This window comes from Dipodomys ordii, unplaced genomic scaffold (genome assembly GCF_000151885.1).
Source record: "Dipodomys ordii isolate 6190 unplaced genomic scaffold, Dord_2.0 Scaffold85, whole genome shotgun sequence".
Classification (NCBI taxonomy): Eukaryota; Metazoa; Chordata; class Mammalia; order Rodentia; family Heteromyidae; genus Dipodomys; species Dipodomys ordii.
Window position 1 is genome coordinate 6,018,573 of NW_012267301.1, and position 21,163 is coordinate 6,039,735.

At 41.1% G+C, this 21,163-nt stretch overlaps 1 protein-coding gene across 6 annotated transcripts in view; it reads left to right on the forward strand.

Annotated features, from left to right (window-relative positions):
• The window catches only part of Ppp2r2b (protein phosphatase 2, regulatory subunit B, beta), a 473,748-nt gene that overhangs the window by 200,192 nt on the left and 252,393 nt on the right, over nucleotides 1-21,163 (forward strand). For 2 of the 6 annotated variants that reach the window (XM_013025502.1, XM_013025501.1), the window contains exon 2: nucleotides 459-652. The exons of 3 other annotated variants lie outside the window; for them this stretch is intronic. In XM_013025502.1, the coding sequence (XP_012880956.1) occupies nucleotides 459-652 (194 nt within the window). Of the gene's footprint in view, nucleotides 1-3; nucleotides 653-21,163 lie in introns of those variants that run through there. One more of the 6 variants, XM_013025505.1, reaches the window with a different exon arrangement.

Below are 21,163 nucleotides of genomic sequence, written 5' to 3' on the forward strand. Positions count from 1 at the left end.
CCCGCACCCGCATCCCCACCAGGCCAGCCCGGATCCTGCCCCTGCCATCGCGCCACTGCAGCCTGCGTCCGGAGAGGCACCATTTTGTCGCGGCTGCCCGATCTTCCCCGGGCCAGGCGGGATCTCGATTTTGATTTTTGATATTTCCTTTTCGCCGTTCGGAGCGGCTGCCAACCACAGGAACCTGTTGGGCATCTCGTGAGCCCGGCTGGTGAGCGCCTCCCGGGCGGGCGGACGGGCGGGACCCGACCCCTCGGGGCACCGCGCATCTCGGCACCCGGAGGCGGCGCGGGCAGGCGCAGCCGCATCTTCGCTGGGAATTGGAGCTGAAGTGAGCGCACGGCGCGCGGGAGGAGCCGCCGCAGCCTCGGAGAGCCCGAGCGGAGGAGGCTGACAGCTCCCTGGCCGGGTTTTTATCTTTATTTTTCTCTCTCTCCGCCTCCCCGTCTCCTCCTCAGGCTCGGACCATGGTGCAGTCCCACCGGCTCCCCTGCCCCCCTCTCCTGTGAGGCTGGCTGCGGGGAGGGATCATGGATACTTGTCTGCCGGCTTCTGGTTCCCACGCAAGTAAGCCTGCTGTCAATGGAGGAGGACATTGATACCCGCAAAATCAACAACAGTTTCCTGCGCGACCACAGCTATGCGACCGAAGGTAACGCCGCCAGCCCGGCCGCATTCCGCCGCTGGGGCCGGGTTGCAAGTTGCGGATCGCTGTGGGTTGCGCTTTGGGCAGCCCCGGGGCTCAGGGGCCCGGACTCCGCTTAGGGCCCTGGGGCTGGGGCGGGGTCCCGGGCTCGGTTCTCGGGGCAGCTGCCAGGGCGCCGCACCTCCAGCCGGACTCTGCCAGGCGAGCCCAGCCTTCAGCAGCAGGTGGACCCGGCGCCCCGGGGAGGAGCCCTGAGGGATTAGGCTTTTCAGGGCGCGGCTCCCTGCCAGACCGACGGTCCTGGGCAGGCAAATAAACCTCGCCCTAAGATACTCCCAGTGAGGCTTGGAGGAAGAGAAGAAGGGAAGGGGTCCACTTAGACCCTCCCCGAGCGCAGCGAGGTCGTGTCTCCGCGGTTTGCAGGGAGGGCATGGTTTCATTTCCTTCCCCTTCTCCTATCTAGCTCTCTCTGGCTCCAGGTCACCTGCTCAGACAATCGAACCCCCAAAAGGCCCTTCGCAAAAAGGGCGAGCCCCTTCCTACTCCCTCCCCCTTGCAAGTAAATGAGCAAGAAATTAAAAGAAGGGGGGGGAAATGTAGCTGGGGAAATGGTGTTCCAGAGGCGAGTGAACAAGGCTGACACGTGCGGCGAGCTACGCGATCGGTGGGGCCTTTAAAATCACCATTATGAATTCTGCAGCAGTAGTTTCTGCTGAATCAACAACCAGCAGAAAGCGAGAGGTTCAGCAAGCTGAGCTTTGCCAAGAGGTGGAATTGTCCTCTCTCTCTCTCTCTCTCTCTCTCTCTCTCTCTCTCTCTCTCTCTCTCCCTCTCCCTCTCCCTCCTCGCCCTCTCTCCCTCTCTCTCTCGACCAGCTTGTTCTGACATTAGCAAGAGTGCTGTGCAGGCAGGCAGGGAAAGAAAAGTCAGCAGGTGGATCTCGTTCTCTGTGTGTGTGTCTGTGTGTGTGTGTGTGTGTGCACGCGCGCGCGCGCGCGTGTGTCCGCAGCGATTGCAGACATTTTATTTAAATGAGAAAACTTTTGCATTTTTGCTTCACATTCTACCTGCAGGCCTTTAGCCTTGGCCACACATGTAAAGTCTTGCATGATCATAGGGCAGTATCCTCAGGAGAAAATAGGTGTGAAAGGGGTTTAGGAAGATTGTACAAAGCATATATGAAGATTATTCTTAGGCTTGAAGGCTAACATTTGTGTAATGTCTAATCAAATCAGTAGGCGATTGGAGAAATGTGATGGGGGTGGGTAAAAGTTTAAGCTCTAGAGAATATAAAAAGAATATACCATCTGGGGGGTAAAGGTGGCATCATCTTCTGTAAATATCTCTGGAAGTTTAGGATAGGAAGAACACCCAATGCTGTGGAAAAATAGATTCTCCATTTTTCCCCGCTATTGGAGAGCATCAAGCCCAAGATGTCCACAGCATTATAAGCAAGGCTGCCAGCTCCGGCCTTCAGGAGCTTAGCAGAGGCTTTTTCTGTATACAGCTCATATTGAGCACCTTACTTGCTGTTTGTGTTTATCTGATAATTTAATTGTAAGTGGTGCTTTGTCAGGGACCAGAGAGCTATGACTAACCCTGTCTAAAGATGACACCCACCAGAGAAATTGGCCTTGGGGAAAACTGTTTATGACCACAAAGCAAGAGGATGACTGTCCTTCTGTTTTGTTCTGTATTACATTATCCAGGCAAAGGACACTTACTGAGCTGAGAAGATGGCCAAATTGGGGCCAAGTATAGGAGTATGATTTGATCAAGAGACGTTGTACCCATAAATTGACAAGTTGTTAAATTGAAGAATACAAGAAAGGTAAAGGAAAAGAAATCAAGAGCTGGAGGTGTGGCTCAAATGGAAAAGAACTTGCCTAACTAGTAGGGCTCAGGGTAAAAAGAAATCAATTTAAAAAGTTTTCATTCCTTATTGCTTCCAAATACTTATGTTTATTCTTATTTTGTGGCTTTATATTTTTTCTGCTATGTAAAAAAATAGCCTCTCAGATCTTTCTTTAATCCTGATAAAGGTATGGAAATGAAAAAAAAAATGAACTCACATAAATACCAGCAAGAAGTTCTATGGGTCTTGACCTATTTGTAGCAGGGGACAGCCATGAGGTTATACTGGCCAGTGAGGGAGATCACTCCCCTCCCCCTTCAGAGGAACACCTGAGGAACCACTTCCATGCCTTTGGCAAGCCTCAGATTCTGATCCCTGTTATCTCTTCCCCCACATTCTCTTCCCCCTTCTGCATTTGAACTCATTAACCTATTGACTGAGACCTGACTTTATTTTTCTATTTCTTTGAATGGTTCTATATTTTCTTCCTACCTGTGCAGATACAACAGGCTGGATTTTGTTTTTTCCTCAAATTCTCCTTCACATTTGTCTCTGATTTTTTTTTCCTCTTCCCTTTGCTCAGATCATTTCACACTGCAGTATGCTATTTAAAGCTGAAAGGGTTTTGCTGTGTAGTTAGTGTGAAGGACTCTAAGCTCAATTTGCATTGTAAGTGCTAGCTGCAGGCATATTTATCCAGCTAAGCATCTCTCTCCTTCGCTATCTTTCTCCTTTTCTTTCAAAAAAAAAAAGAAGGCTGGCTGCACATTTGCTTAAAGATGTTAACATATTTCCAATGATATTTTTTAAATTTTGGGTATTAAATGTATTGCCTTCCTCCACCTTTTCCTATCATTTCTCCTTTCCTAAAGTTAACACCTTTGGGTATTTTCAGTGTTCCAAGCTCTATGCTGAGCCCTTTCTATTGTAACAATTATATCCAAACCCTGTTAAGTGGGGTACTCACTGATGCAACCTAGGCCAGGAGATGTTAATAATTTACCAAGGTCACGATGCAGTGATAATGTAATCTTCAGACGCAAGATTGTCTGAAGCTCATGTGCTTTTATGAAGTTCTGTGCTGCCTGGTCCCCCTTTAACTATCTGCTTCTACCAGAAAGATCACAAAGGTTTTAAGTGTATCTTGAGTAGAATTCTTTCAAGAGATAATTTACAAGCGTCTGTTTGGGGCTATATAGGGAGTTGGAATGACTACAAACTATCAACCTGATAGTTCCATTGGCCTTTTGAAATAAGAGGCTCAAGGTTTCTTAGGCAAGGATTCATTTGTCAAATCTCTCTCATCTATGTGTGGATATTTTTCCCCCTGTATTTTTAGGTTTCTGTAAGATCTCCCTAAAACCCTCTCTCCATAACAGGCGTTTTCTAGGTTAATCTCACATTTTCAAGTAGGGACAAGAATAGTCACATAAGCGTAATGTTTTAAAAATAACTATTCTGCTCTCAGTTTCCTTGGCTATAAAATGGAAACAGTGTCTTAAGAAGAATGTTTTGATATGGAGAAATCACTAGGGATATTATCTAATACAAATCAGACTCCAAAGCCAGGTGTGGTGGTGTTTGCCTTTAATCCCAGCTACAGGAGTCAGGGGCTTGAAGATGAGAGTTCCAGGCCAGCCTAGGCAAGACACTATAAATATAAAATTAAATTAAATATGATAATAAAATAATAAGCTGTGAGCATATCTCAACAAAATCAAAACAAAAAAGATCAGTGCTCAACAAACTATAGCTACTGGCATTCCTTTCCACCACTATCACTTGTGCTATGTTACATAATAAACATGCAATCTTTCTTTCCCTGTATGTTGATTGAGATTTAGACTGTATGTTGATTGATTGGATGGCCTTGAGGGGAAGGGACATTGGAGGTAGATAAGTGGTCACTAAAAAGCCCCCATAGTCTTCCTTTACTTATTCACTAGCAATGGATCTTGTCATTTAGTAATTTCCTTAATGTACTTGCTAGTTCTTGGCCACAAGTAAGTTCCATCCTTCTTCAGAGTCCTTAATGAATTGTCCTGTGTGCACATAGTGAAGGAAAAACAAGCTAACTTTTTTAAGCTATGGATTGAAGGCGAGTGATTGTATCTCAGTGGTAGAGTCCTTATCAGCTGTAAGGAAGGCCCTAAGCTTCATCCCCAGCACCAAAACTAAATCACTGATTGGTTTTGCCTTTAATTCCTTCTACTCATATCAATGGTCTTTTTTGCAGAGTTGATACAGCACATTCCAATAGGGACCTGGTCTCTGTCTTCAGGGAGCTTTCCATCTAGCAGGGAAAGTAGAGACACGAGACAAATAATTTTGCAAGTAAATAAGTAGTTATACATTGTGTTATGTGATATTCGGGAAAGGTCCATATGCCTTGAGAATATAGATATAACATGGAAAGGGGGGTATAGTTTAAATAAGTTTCAGAGAAAGTATCTCCCACTATAGTTTAAGTTGAGAATTAAAGGAGCAGTTCTGAATTAAGAAGAGATTAAGAAAGGTGACTATGGAGGAAGAGTGAAAAGGAATAAAATTCGACTGGAGCCTGTAGTTTAATTTGGAATAATTAGTGGGAGGAAATGGTGATAGTAATATGATAACACACACACATATATATAAAATTTTAATGAAAAATTCCAAGTGATCTATAGATATTCACTATACTAGGGTTCAAACTCAGAGCCACCTTCTTTCTAGGCAGAGGCTCTACCACTTGAGACATTTCCACAGCCTTTTAGTTCTATTTTTAAGATAGACTCAGTTTTTGTAGGGCTGGCGTGGACTTTAATCCTCCTTTTTTCTTTATTGAGATAGGGAACCTGCTAATATTTTTCCCAACCTGGCCTTCAACTATCCTCCCAATTCCCACTTTCCCAATAGCTGGGATTACAGGTGTAAGCCTCTTTGGCTCAGTAAATTGGCTGCCTGCTTGAAAATTTTTTTAATGTTGGGGTAAAAAGAGACTGAGAGATATTTAGGGACCAAATCATGTTGAACCTCATTGACCACAAGGAATTTGGAATTTATCCAAAGATGGGATCAAAAGCCATTAAAGAATTTTGATGAAAGGAGAAATGTGATAAAGTCTGTGTGTGTGTGTGTGTGTGTGTGTGTGGTGTGTGCTGGTCTTGGGACTTGAACTCAGAGCCTGAGCACTGTCCCTAAGGTTTTTTTGCTCAAGGTTAGCATTCTAACACTTGAGTCACAGCTCCACTTTCAGCTTTTTAATTGGAGATAGGAGTCTCACAGACTTTCTTACCCAGGCTGGCTTCAAACCATGATCCTCAGACCTCAGCCTTCTGAGGAACTAGAATTACAAACATGAACTACCAACACATGGCAAGGTGTTTCTTTGTTTTGTTGCTTTGTTTTTGTTTGTTTTTTAAGAACTCAGTCTGGCTGTTGTCTAAAGTGAAATTAGAGGGCTGAGGAGTGTGAAATGAATAAGAATGAAAGTGGAAGAGATAACCAGGAGACAGTGCTGTGGCAGCCTTGGATGGTGGTAATAGTGAAGATGGAGAGAAAGAATTGCATAGAGAAAGATTGCAACTGTGACAAACTTATTTAAAGTGCTGGGTTGGGTGTAAATGGCAAAGGTTTTGTCAAGTATGAATCCCAGGATTTTTCCATAAGAATGAGAGGATTTATCAGGGAAACGGTTAAGCAGGCTTTGGAAATTGAATACAGGACCTGTGAGACATCTGGTTTCACAGTAGCACTCCAGAGTAGGCATTTGCTTAAAAGAAAGTCCTAGAAATGACATATAAAATTGGGATTGGACATCACAGTGGATTAAAGGTATTTAAAACTATGAGAATAAATGAGATGCTTAGGGAAAGAACATTCTAGAGCAAAATTTGAAGCAATGAGTGAGACATTACAAAGAAACTGATCTTGGCTTAGGCATAAAGAAATTGGAACAAAAACTACTTCATAAGCATCTTGGTAACCACAATTAGCTATCTACTAAAATCACTCAAATGATGATATTTGAACATTTCTTAGCAATGTGGTAAAATAGGAAGAATCCAGTCTCAGATGTGTTGACCCTGAAATTGGAGTGCCTTGTGAAATGTTGAAGCTTCTTAGGGCCACTAGGGAGGAAGTGAAGGTCCCATGCCCTCCCCCAACCCACATGCTCAAGAAAATGGAAAGCTAGGATGAATAAGTCTGGCAAGATGCATGACAATGGCTTCTAATATGAAGTTTCTGGAAAAGCAGTGGAGAAATAAAAGGAGGTTGTGTCCTTAGATGGAGAGCTGCCTCTGGTTCCTTGAGTTGCTTTGGTATCTGTATGCAAATATTAGATCCTAGTATTGCAATGCATATGAATGAGTCTTCAAGCTCTCAGAGAAACCTGAAATGGAAGGTGGGAAGAAGCTGCCTTATACTATTGTAAATGACCTTTCTGGGGACTGGAAATGTTCTGCTACTCAACATAATAACCAGAGTGCATTGAAAATCACTAGCAAGTATTCATTATTAGAATCAAGGTCCCAAGGGGCAATCCCAAGCTCTTTTATGAGTGCTGGTCAGAAATGCACTGATGAACCTGGGGTGAATAATATTAGGCCTGTCCTGTCAAAATATTGGTAATTTTCTGTGAAAAGAGCACAGCTGTAGACTGACATTCCTAGACTCTGGCATTTGCATTTAAGAAACTAAAGGTCCAACTTAGACATTTAGCTGAAGGAAGACAACTGAGATATTGTAAGTAATGTCTATGTTACAGGCATTTTTCTAGGTATTTTGTCATATGATTATTCGTCTAATCTCCTGCAACAACTGAGAGAATGGTCACATATTGGCCCCATTTTTTAGAATAAGATATTCTACCTTACAAAGAAACAGAGAAACATGTGTAGTCAATACACCTGTATAGCAAACATACTGATTTTAAGTGAAATAGCCTAATCAGAGCCCAGAATAGCCTGGACTTTTGATCTCTTGCTCTTTGTGAGAATGCGTTAAGGACATTGCAGGTGAGATATCACCTTGATGTCCTTGATGCTCTGCTAAATTTACTACATCCATCTTTTCCTGGCCTTTCCCATCATCTAATCAGGAAGGAACTAAATTCCCTCACCTAGTCCAGTCTCTCACTGCACTCCTTAGCTGATGTTTTCCTGTAGATAAGCAAAGGAAGTACTCGTGGAGTTGAGCACCAAAGCTGTGATAACTAGGTAGCATTTTAAATTACCCTCTTCTGTGTTACTCAACCCATTGGCAAAGCAGTTCACAAGCTGAGAGTCTCGCCAGGCCATCTTGATACCCATTCCCCAGGGATGATGTCAGTTCCTACCACTGCCTGGGCCACAGCAAAAGGAGTGGACAGCGGTGGCTATTGGATGGTAAATGCATCTCTTCACAGAAATGTAGAGGTATCTGAGGCCTCCTTACAAAAAGCCAGAACTACTTCCTGTTTCCCTCAATCGCCACTGATGACAAGATGACTTTGCTTTCATCCAACTTGTCGTCTTCCCTACCAGATTTCTTTCAGCCTTTGCAGGAGAACTCTAGCATCTGGCTGGAAGTCAGTTCAGATGTAACTCACCCGTTGAAAGCACAGATTGTTTTGAACAGGCTACTATGAGCTTTGGCATCCATAACCCAGGAACCCTGAGTTCTTACTAAGAGTTAGGACTATTCACAATAGATATGCACATGTAGAATCCATAGAAAACCAGTTCTTAAACACTGGTATCATTGGAAAAAGAGCTGTTAGGGGCAATGAGACAAGGGGACCAGACTCTTGAGTTCTGTGTCTTAGAAGAAAAAAGAGTTGATTGCTTGTAATAACCAATTAACTCAATAAATAAAATAATGAAATGAAGGGGGGTGGTTTCTGTATGTAAGCTCCAATAGGAAGTGTGGAGTTTAGATGGATATGGGCAGGGTTTACCTTGGGGAAAGCTGGGGTCTGCTAGCTCGAGTGTGCATCATGAAGGAGAGAGCGTGGCTATATAAATAGGCACACACTTCCTAATTTATTTGTACTTTGTTTTTACTCCCACCTGATATGTCTTAAAGATCAACCCTTACATCTGTCTGCTTTCTGAGCATGCAGTATACCCTGTGTTATGACTGTACCCACAATTTGTTTTGTTGTCCCCTGGCGATTTGATCATCTTTTCCAGCTTTTATATTACGTAAGATGCTACAGTGATTAGCCATCAATTTATATGACATAAATATATCTTTCTACATCATAGTACTATATATAATCTATTTTTTGTTCAAACATTCTCCTTTCTGATTTTATCACCTTAAAAGATGCAGGTTGCTATTTCTAAGTAGAATAGTAAGAAGAAACCTCTGATTCTCTAGTGATTTATGTGACTTTGTTAGCCACAAGGCTGAGAGCCTGAATTTCCTAATGTAGAAACAGAAAACTATCTAGCATCATTCCTGCTACTATGTGCATAGTATTGTGTCTACTAAAACAATTGTGGGTTTTATTTTATTTTGTGCCAGTACTGGGGCTTGAACTTGGGGTCTCATGGTCTTACTTGACTTTTTCATTCAAGACTGGCAGTCTGTCACCTGAGCCACATCTCTACTTATGGTGTTTTTTTTTTTTACTAGTTAATTGGAGATAAAAAATGTTGGAGATTTTTCTGCCCAAGATGTCTTTGAATCTCAAACCTCAGATCTCAGCCTCCTGAATAGCTAGGATTACAGGCATAAAACACCAGTGCCCAGCTGTTGTGGATTTTAGTGTCAATAAGTAAGAATGAAGGCTGGGAATGTAGCTCAAACCTAGGTTTAACCTAGGTTTGATTTCTCCCTACAGAACAAATAAAATAGAATAAGCAAGAATGATTGATGGCAGTTGAGAAGGACTTTCTGTGTGCCAAGGACAAGCTTTGGTCCTAAAAGTATTGTCTCATTTATCCCTCACAATGCTATAGGCTGATGCTGTTCTTTTTTCTCTTTAAACGAAACATTTCAGCAGAATGAAATGATTAGCCAACAGTTAAGCACTAGTGATATCCAGTTCTAAACTCCATATTCTTGAGCAAGCAGTCCAATTTAGTGTGTGAAGATACACATACACACACACACACACACACACACACAAGTTGGAGCTGGAGCACTAACCTTGAGCACAAAAGCTCAGAGGAAGCATCCAGGCCCTGAGTTCAAACCTCAGACATCAACAACAACAACAAAAACACTAAAGTTATGATGTGGACACAAAGGAAAAATCAATTTGCTTTTCTAAAGCAATACTCTTTTAAATCAATATCTACACAAAAGGTTCAGTTTTGATGGAGGGTTCAAAAACGAACAAGGAGAAAGTGGTGATGTGAAATACACATCAGAAGCCATGGGCAGAATTCTCAGACTCACCACTATAATGAGTCACTTTTGCTCTCTGAGCTTCCAGTTCCTAATCTACTAATAATGAGATTGAAGGTTGGGGAGAGGAGGCATGCTCTCTGTTACCATACTTTACATTTCTATAGGTAACCAACGGGGTCTCTGGTATGTTCTGACCTGGACCTTGCACTTGGGAGTGGGATTCGGGGAACATGGACAGAGTCTCTAAAGGGCCCCAGAATTCCAGGTCTGACTGTACTTACTGAAGGATCAGATCATTCTTCTGGCAAGAAAGCTGTGGTGCAGCCAAGAGGCAGAGCCAACGAGAGAACCATCTCTTTGCCAAAAGCTGCTGCAGATGGAGGAGCCAGGCTGTCTGGGCAGCCCATGACTTTGAGAGAAGCCATTTGGCAAAATTCTTGGCAGGAGCTGCCTTACAGCATGAATACTGGAGATGGTCCTGGGCTGGAGTGAAGCGGCGATGCAGCAAAGGTGGCTGGTGGAACAAATAACCATCTGCTGAGCAGAGTGCTGCTCATCTTGCTGCACTGACAGGGGAGAAACAAGTGCCAGTCATGAAACTAAGCTCTCCACGACTTGATCTGACAGGCACAATAGCATCCCCACCCCCACAAACCAAACAGAGGTTTATAAAGCCTCAAGCACAGCCTCAATGACTGCCCTCCCCCCACTGAGGAAGAAAACTCATCAACCCGAAATAAACATTCATTGCCAGGTGCTGTATGGGAGATGCTGAGGCGTGTACTGAACTCTTTTAGACTCTACTGTTGTCTCAGATCTCTCCCTGCCTATGGGGTGGAGGGGACACTGTGCTCCCAATGCAAGTCCCCACATGAGCCAGGCAGTGCTGTGTGGACCTCTGCCTTCTCATGAGGTGGCCTGGGGTGGGGGAGTCAGAGCCCACCTGGATCTTGCTCAGCTCAGGTGGATTTTACTTCTGTGGCCTTAGATCGCTTATACCATTTTGGTGGATGTTTCTCAGCAACAAAGACACAAGTGATTTTTTCTTTCTTGCTATTGTTTCTAACATATTTATAAGATTATTCCTTTGTTGCCTTGTATGTCCCTCCCCCACGGTATAACCCCTGCTTTCACTGTATTTGATGTTGATATAATTTGTGGAGGGGAAGGGAAAAAAACAAATCGTTTAAATAAAGATACAGGTGGGCCCATTGCAACAATGAGATGTACAAGACATTATGTCAAAAAATGAACTTTACAACTTTGGGGGGGGAGGGAAGTATAGTGGAGATGGGAGGTAGGAATGGTAGGGGAAAAACAAAGGAGGAGGCACCAATGCTTGATAAGAAATGGACTCATTACCTTGCTCGTGTAACTGTAACCCCTCTGTACAGTATTTTCACAATAAAATACTTATTAAAAAATATGACAGGGGATGTAGCAGCATGTTGTCCCTTAAATGTGAGGATTATATGAACACAAAAGAATCCCCCTCACCCCCATGCATTTGAGACCCATAGCTGACTGCATTTGAAACAGTTAAAACAAAAAAATAATGACACACATTTTAAACAGTATTCATTTTCTATTAATAAGTTTTTTTAATGTGTAAATACCATACAGAGGGGTTACAATTACATGAGCAAGGTAATGAGTACATTTCTTATCAAGTATTGTTGCTTCCTCCTTTGTTTCCTCTTACCATCCCTGACCTCCCATATTCATTAATGTTGGTCCAAAGCCTAATTAATAAATAGCGCTTTATCTGATGATCGTGGGTTAATTTGTTTTTCTTGCACAAATAACACCCAAATGATATTAAAAAAAAACATGTCCAATGTTTATTTACTTGGGATAGAGTGAGAGATTAGACATCCCACAAGCAATCTTATTACAGATTTTTATGATTGTTTTCCAATTAGTCTTTATAAGATTTAATTCAATAGTTGGTGGCCATCCTTTGGAAGCATCAACTTTCCTTTCAGATGAAATAATCCTTTTCTTCTTTTCACACATTCTTTTTCCATCGCCTCCCATGACACTAATCTACAGCAACAACAGCAAGAGATGTGAGGACAAACACACCAATTCTCAGTAAACATGCAGCTAGACAGAAGCATAATTGGCCCTGTGTGCTAGGCACCAGTCTGCTGATGAACTTCATTTACAAAGTATGCTATTGGCCCATGTTACAGAGGAAATGCAAGGTACATTTTCACCCAGTGAATTAGCTGATTAGAGGTCTGTTAAGAGAACTTCTAGTGTACTTGTATGAGATAGAAGAGCTACTATATTAATATAGCTCTCAAGAGAACACAATTGGGTTAAGTGCTTTGTATCTAATATGGATATAGATAGATATAGAGATAGACTACTTATATCTATACATATTGTCTCTATCATCTATCTGGCAATCTATGTCTAACATCTATCTGTCATCTGTCTATTGTCTGTCTACCTATAATCTATCACCTATCTATAGTTTGTATCTATCTAAACTACCAATTGTGTTATATGTATGAACTAGGTGTGTGTGTGTCTGTCTGTTTGTCTGTGTCTGTGTCTGTGTGTGTGCCTGTGTCTGTATTCCTCATAGCAATTCTCAAAAGTGTATATAATTGAAGCTGAATTTGGTGAGATTTTAAGGTCTTTACTGCCACTATCCATCTCTTAGTTCAATGCTTGGTAAACAGCACTCATTTATTACCCATTTATTGAAGAAATGAGGGAAGTAAGACCTGAATTTCTACTGCATTGGTGATAAAACATAGGTTTGGGGCAGTTGTATAATCTGCATATCATCAGTCAGCCAGCAGACCCAGAAATTAAGGCAGGTACCTCTGACACAAATTTGTCTTAAGACAAATTTAGGTGTATTACAATAATTTTTATTCTATGCTGCTTTTTAACATTTACTTTGGAATCTACAGTGCCTTTAGAATAACCTAATAGGATGAACATTTAGTATTCTCTCTTTTTACTTATGAGAATATTCTGTTTCTGTAAAACTTGTCCTGCAGAGGACCAGATTACTAACAGCTTGGGCTTTTTCCGTCCTAACTGTTCTAGTAAAACTTATCTACAAAATCAGGTGGCAGCCAGAGGACCAATTTGCTGAATTTTATCCTAAAAAATTAAGAACCCAAAAAAAGTTCAAAAGTATTGAATTGTGAGTGGCCAAAGTAAGGGCTACAAGTAAGCTTAACTGGCCAGAAATAGTTGAGTGGGATGCTGGATGTAGAGAATGGTAGGAGAGATTTTCCATATTGGAGAATGGAGTCTTGTGTGATACTTAGAGATAAAGGTAAGCCTAGGCTGTTAGTTGAGGAGATGAGCTGGAGATAAGAAATGTAACCAAATGTTTGATAAAATCCTCCAGTTATTCACTCAACAGTCATTCTTAAACTATGTATGATATCTTAGGCATTGTGCTTTTAAAAAATCCTAGTGTGGTAACACACACATAGTGTTTACAGGGCTCAAGCAGAAGATTCTGCATACAAGGTTACATAGGGTGGCACTGTCTCCAAAACAAAACAAACAACTAGAATATAACCCAATATTAGTTATACTGCCATAAGGCTATATATTCTGTTGGGAAGTTACATAGGAAATAAACATAAGAATGCATATGAATGTAAATCTTTAAAAAAATACTGAGTAGGAAAGCATGAATGACATGAGAGAACAATGTATATGCTCAATGATGAATATTTGGACTATAGAGGAAAGTTGGAAAAAAATCAAATTTACTTCTAGCTCAAGACACAATTAACATGAATAACTTTAATACTTTCTTCCAGGGTCTGTGCATGAGTGTGTGTTTGTGTGTTGCATGTGTGTGTGAGAGAGACAGAGAAATTATACTAGATGAATGGGTGAATGCTAGAATTATATGTAAAATGATAATCATATCTAAGGTTAGTTTGGTTCTGGCCTAACAAATACAATACGCTATAGCCTTCTATAGTTGAATCATAATTTACCAGCCACTCTAGCAGTCTACATTGTTTATATTGAGTTTTTGCTTTAATAATGAATCCACACCATATCTTTAGCTTGCTTGCTTGCTTGCTTTCTGTCTGTCTTCTTTCTTTCTTTTTTGTCAGTCACGGGGCTTGAACACAGGGTCTGGATGCTGTTGCTGAGCTCTTTCACTCAAGGTTATAGTGCTCTACCACTTTGAGCCATAGCTTCTGGTTTTCTGGTAGCTCATTGGAGACAAGTGTCTCACAGACTTTACTTCTCAGGTTGACATTGAACCACTATCCTCAGATCTTAGCCTTCAGAGAAGCCAGGATTACAGGTGTAAGCCACCTGCGCCTGGCCATTATAAAGTATTAAAACTTGATACCCAGTGTGTGACCTATTTGCCAGAAAGTTAAAGAATGACTAGATGAATGAATGGATGAATGAATGATGTGTGGATGGGTGATGGATGGACGGACCGACAGTTGAGTGTATAGATACTTGAGGTGGTTACTCAGCAACCCTTCTCAAAAGAGTTACAGTGCTAAAGTGCCTTCTAGAAACACTAAGTTCGGGGGCATACTGTTAAATTTTACTTCTCATTCCCTCCAGTTCTGTCTTGAAGGCAAGTTGGGGAGGAATGAGAATCTTAATTAGGGTAGATCCACAGGGTCATGCTCCCTGGAATTAGTCAGTGGTGTTCATTTAAAAAGAGAGGAGATGGAGGGTGAGTCCCTGCTCACTCACAGAAGGGATTGGGCAGTTCAGGTTTTCCATGAGACATCTCCTATTGCAACTAATTTCTACTTCCTTCTCCAGTCACTCTGCAAGACCAGGGATTAAAAAAAAATCACTAAGGTCTTGCCAGGATCTGAACTCTGCTCTGTGATAAAAATGCACAGTCTGTCTTATCATCATATCGGGCTCTGCTGCCAACACTTACTCAGTCCCTAAGCTTTCTCAGCACAATTGGAGATGGAAATTTTCCGATCAGAATTTTTCCTCTTAAGTTTTAGAAACTTGGATTTGAGCCTGCTAGACAAGCCAGGTCTTTTTCCAGTTACTGGACAAGTATGTTGCCTTTGAGTCATTCATCTGGGTGGCTTTGATGTAGACTTTGGCACACACTGAATAGGCAAATGTATATATGTATTTCTCTTACTTTTCTTTAGTCTGTTTCTTGCTTTCTTCTGTGCTCACAAACTTTAATGTTTACTGCTAGTGTCCCCTAACTGATCTTCAAACCCCCAAAGCTGGTTTCTGCTGTTGTCCTTTTCTGGAACCTTCTAGCTCTTCCTTAATCACTACAATTCTATGAGCTATAAATACTATCACCATTTTACAAGTATGAGGACTCAATTCTGAGTTTAGCCAGTCAGCCTGGAAGAGGCAGATACTGCACATTGTCTCCCTTACAGGACAGATACCCCTGGAAGGCAGCTGTGCTTCTTTAGTTTACCCAACATAGGACAATGCAGTTTTTGATAGGCAGATTATTAGCAAATGGTTTTGAATTTGAGAGTAGATCGATAACTTGTCTGAAGTTAGAACAGCAGCCAGTTACATGGATTCTTTGCTTGGGAAATTCAATTTGTAGATCCCTATAACGATGGTAAAGCCAGGTCTTCTCAATTAAAGTTTAATGATATAATTCAATGTGTATATGTGAAAGTGAAGCTAGATAAATTGAGGGGATGGGTGGGATTGGGAGAGATGAGGGAAAGTGATTAAAGGAGTGACATTGATCAAGATGCATTGTATTCATAAATGGATATGTTGAATTGAAACTCTTGTACAACTACTTAAGGATTTTTAAAAGATATAAGGGACATAAAAATGTGCGATGTGATTTCTGTAAGCATATTGAATTTCTTCTATTTACCCTTTGCTCATTCATTCATTCTTTTTTGCTTTTTTTTTTTTTCCTTGACCTAGAGCTTGAACTCAGGGCCTAGGTGCTGTCTGAGCTTCTTTTTGCTCAAGGCTAGCACTCTACCACTTGAGCCACAATGCCACTTCCAGCTTTTTCTGTGTAATTTATTGGAAATGAGTCTCTCATGGACTTTTCTGCCTGTACTGGCTTGGAACTGTCATCCTCAGATCTCAGTTTTCTGAGTAGCTTGGATTACAGGTATTAGCAACCAGCACATGGCTTTTGGCTTTTTTATTTTTCAGTTAATATATATTTATGAGGTAGTTCCATTGTGATATTTCCATACATGCACATAGTGCACTTGGAATGAATTCTCTCCCTCCACCATATTCCAATTGGTCGTTTTCCTTCCTCTCATTTTTTCCAACAGGGTTTGATAGGTTTCTTTATGCTGTGTGTGTGTGTGTGTGTGTGTGTGTGTGTGTGTGTGTGAGAGAGAGAGAGAGAGAGAGAGAAACATTACACTTGTTCTTTCATTTTACTCTTTAACCTTATTTGGCAAAATTCATTGATCAATCAAAACCTTATTTGTGTTCTAAGAGTTGGTGTATTATGACATCAATAAGAAAAACTATAGAAAACATTATCAAAATTGGTTATGAAGGGGAAGGGATGATCTAAGTAAAGATATTCATATCTGTGATCAAAACTGTACATATAGTATGAATCCTCTTATAAAAACTTCTGTGTGTACATAAAGAAAAGAGGGCTATCAAAATGATTTAGAGTGAAGAACTTTTGAGTAATTTGCAGTTTACTTTCTTATTTCTTATAATGCCTGACAGTTGTGAATGAGCATATTCATTGTTTTCATAAGAAAAAAATAAAGCTGTCATTGAAAAACAGTTCATGGAATGGTTATCAATGTAGTGCATATTCCACGTTCTTGTACTAATTATTCAAGTGAAAATAAGCTTGAACTCTTAAAGAGTAGCAATCAGGGGATGTTAGCACGGCCAAATTCTGTAGCAAGTATCCTTTTCAAGGTCTCTCACCCTGAGGTCTTGGTAAAAGGTTTAGCAATGAGCTGGGCATTAGGTTCAGGTGCCCCTGGGTCCTTGTCTCTTGGCTGAAACAAGGTAAGATGATATCTCTGACCTCAGCCGTTCTTTCCACAGGGGGGGCTGGGCAAGGTCTGGATGAGTCAGTGAAAATCAATTGCAATGACAGAGCAACGACAGAAACCCTATCTAAAAAAAAAAGAAAAATATGCCCTAGAGCCGGTGGTCATAGCCAGCCCCTCTGCACATGAACGATCTCACAACCTGTGTTTATAGACAGAGAAGGTGGTTTCAATTACCCTGAAGGAATCTCTGGCATGTGTTGCCAACATGGGTCTTAAAAATACTTAATCAGTGGATTAGTGACAACCAGACTGACTGGAGAGGTGTGCACATGGGACAGGGAAACAGGAGAGTGTGTTGCAGTGTGGCTGTTCATGATCCTGTGGGCATGTCCTACCAGAGAAAAGTGAGTGAGAAAACACCAGAATCTTCTTCTGAGATCATCTTGGCTTTCTTTAGAAAGTATATGGTGTGTTTAATGTCTGAGAAGCCTTGAAGCCCTGCTTGATTTCATGTGCTCTGTTTCTAGAGCACGGAAAGTTACCTTGGGTAATAGGACTTCGAACCAGAGCCAGAGGTTGAATGGTTAGTCATATAGTTTTCTTTCCCCACAACTGCTGACTTCAGAGAATGAATGTGCATTTCCAAATACAGATCCAAGGAAAACTTATACTTAGATTAGCATGATCATTGCTTTACTTTTATCTGTTCTTTGGGGATTTACAAAATATTTTAAGAAAAGAACCAGAATAATAATATCCTATCCCAAAGCCATTGAATAACTTGAAGGAAATAGTCCAAGATAAATGTAAAGTCATTGAAGAAACTGTTCCCTTGATTTTTATGTCTTTGTTCTTTTATTTCTTGGTAGAATTCTTCCAATAAGGGTAAAATCGGTTAATAATATGAAATAGAATCTTTTCTCTATCTCTCCAAGGTGAATTCCAGATGGAATTTCTTTCTTGTTCCCTACATAAAAATAACCTTCATGATACCTCCTTTTACGACTGTCCTCATCTTTGCGTAGGACAAATTCTGCTCTCTAGGGTAGACCATCAGGGAAGAATAATTTGGGATCTAAAAATGGAATAGGAACCCAAAGGTACTTTAGGAAAAATAACAGTGAGACCTCTTGATAGAGCTACTGAGTGCCTATGTCTTGTTGATAGACATAGTAGTTTGGTTATGTTCCTTGTTGCTTTCAAAGAAAGGTGTCCATGGGACCTATGTTTCTTTGGGCCTGACTTACTTCACTTACTATAATTTTTTCCAAGTCTTTCCACTTCCTAACAAATGGGGCAATGTCATTCTTTCTGATGGAGGCATAGAATTCCATTTTGTATATATACCACATTTTCTTGATCATGGTTTCCCTTATTTGCAATAACTAGTTTATGTCTGAGACAAGCAGAAAAGGTCAGATAAGCTGATGTTAGGTGAAACGAACCCCAAGATAAGGATTCAAAAGTTTTTTTCTTTCTTGCAATTGTTTCTAACATATTTATAAGATGATTTCTTTGTTGCTTTGTATGTTCCTCCCCCACAATATAACCCCTGCTTTCACTGTATTTGATATTGGTATAATTTGTGGAGGGGAAGGGAAAAAACAAATAGTTTATTTAGGGATACAGGTGGACCCATTGCAACAGTGAGATGTACAAGTTGTTATGTCGAAAAATGAACTTTACAACTTTGGCGGGGGGGAGGGATGGGAAGGTAATTGTAACCCCTCTGTACAGTATTTTCACAAAAAAAATGCCAAAAAACAAAAAAAGGTGTCTCTGGCCATTCCATACTGATAAGAACTGACCTGGTATTTGGTATTTGCCAAGTTTATAGAGAAGTAAGACCACTGGAACTGAACTCCTTTTAACCATCAAAACAACTTAGTAGTTACCCAGATGTTTTGGTCTTGCTGGTAACTGCTGAGTTTAAAGACTCTTCTCCCTCTTACCTTTTATATTAGTCTGTTCGTGAACCACCTAGGCTACGGGGATTGATATAAAGTGCCCACATTTGGGGCATAGAAGGAGACACATGAAACAGTAGAGCCGTCCTTTACTTGTGAGGGGCTTTTAGATTTCTGCAAAGTATTTGCACATCGCCAACCTACCACACACAACAAATATGAATACAAAATTGTATTTATGCTTGTTTTCTTAAGGAGGAAATATATGCCTTAGAGTTAATCAGCTTCCTATAATCCCATATCTAGTTGTGGTAGAGGAAAGGCAAAGGGCCTAAAACAGCATTTTCCATGATATTTGCACATGAAACTACTTTCTACTGAACACTCAACCTAAGAGAATCTCAGAGTTTGTGGGAAAGAATAAGTTCTTGTTAAATCTGTCTAAGGTATTGGCCACTAACACCCTTTCTCCAAAATTCTTTGGGTGCATCTATCCCCCATTGCTTTGCTTTGGCTTGTAACACTGGGTCATATCTTCACCACCCATCTAAACACACTCCATTTTCTTGGGTATTTTTTTTTTTGGGTCCGGTCATGGGGCCTGAACTCTGGGCCTGGGCACTGTCCCTCAGCTCTTCAGCTCAAGGCTAGCGCTCTACCACTTGAGCCATTGGGCCCTTTCGGGTTTTTTCTTTTTGCTTATGTGGTGCTGAGGAATCGAACCCAGGGCCTCTTGCATGCAAGGCAAGCGCTCTACCACTGAGCCACCTTCCCAGCCCCCACACTCCATTTTCTACCTCCATCTATCTCCCTTGCTCCTTTTTCTAGTCTCTTGTGACCATTGCTCTACTGTCTACACTGTGTGTGTGTGTGTGTGCACACGCGTACACACTGCTATTAGGACTCCATCTCAGGTCCTAGGTATCAGCTCAAGGCTAGTGCTCTACCACTTGAGCAACAGCTCCACTGTCAGCTTTGCGATGAATTGGAGATGAGAGTCTCACAAACTTTCCTGACTGGACTGGCTTCAAACTGTGGTCCTCAGATCTCAGCCTCCTGAGTATCTAGGATTACAGTTGTGAGAAATCAGTACCCAGCTTCTGGTCTCTACTTTTATGAAGTCAACATTTTTTATGCTTCCACATAGGAGTATTTGTCTTTCTGTGCATGAATTTAGCCCTTTGATTGTTAGATTGGGTATGACATGAACCTCACTTCTAAGATCACTTTTTGTTCCTGTTGCTACATAGAAGAATCTTGGAGGCCACAATTTCTAGCCAGTGGTGCAGACTTTGATTATTCTAAATGTGGAGATGGCTGGTGGGCTTATTTCTGTTTCATGGCAATGTATTGTCCCCAAATTTCTACCCTCAGATATCTTGGAAGCAAAGTAAGAAACTAGAAAGACCATGGACTGATAATTACCAACACCATTCTTGTCCTCAGAACCATAATTATGGGAAACATTTACTAGGAGTATTTACCAACTATATATATGTGTATATACATATATATAGTGCATCATGGGGCTTGAACTCTGGGCCTGGGCGCTGTCCCTCAGCTCTTCAGCACAAGAAAGCACTCTACCACTTGAGCCACAGTGCCACTTCCAGTTTTTCTGGTAGTTGATTGGAGATAAGAATCTCATGGACTTTCCTACCTGGGCTGGCTTTGAACTGCAATCCTCAGATCTCAGCCTCCTGAGTAGCTAATATTATAGATATGAGCCACCGGTGCTCGGCTACCCACTATATTTTTATGGACATCTTCCATTTAATCATGTAATTGGTGAAGTTTTTAATAAGAACATGGCTTATTATTTAAATCCTGAATTGCAGTTGCTATATGTAAAACTGAGACAACAATAGTGACTTCCTTCTCTGGTTGTTGTGAAGATCAAATGAAACAAAATTTGGACCACAGTTTGTTCTAACCCTGACACGGATTGAGCATTCAATGAGTGATTGATTATTCGTTTTTAGTAACTCTAGAGGGCTAAATTCCTTTTTTTTTTTTTTTTTGGCCAGTCCTGGGGCTTGAACTCATGACCTGGGCATTGTCCCTGAGCTTCTTTTCTTTTGCTCAAGGCTAGTACTCTACCACTTGAGCCACAGTGCCACTTCTGGCTTTTTCTGTTTACGTGTACTAAGGAATCGAACCCAGGGCTTCATGCATGCTAGGCAAGAACTCTACCACTAAGCCAAATTCCCAGCCCCTAAATTTTAATTTTTAAAGTATATTTTCACTAGACCACAGTGCTTTCTACCTTCTCAATCCCTAAGGTCCAGTATTATTTTCAAAATATACTTAATGTGGGTAAAAGCACAGTATCTAGGATTACAGTTTGTATCTTGCCTCCATCATTCAGTAATTTTATGTCCTTGGACAAATTATTTAACATCTTTAAACCCAAGTGTCTCATTTACAAGATGAGGACAACAATGCTTAATTTTCATAAGGTTTTTCA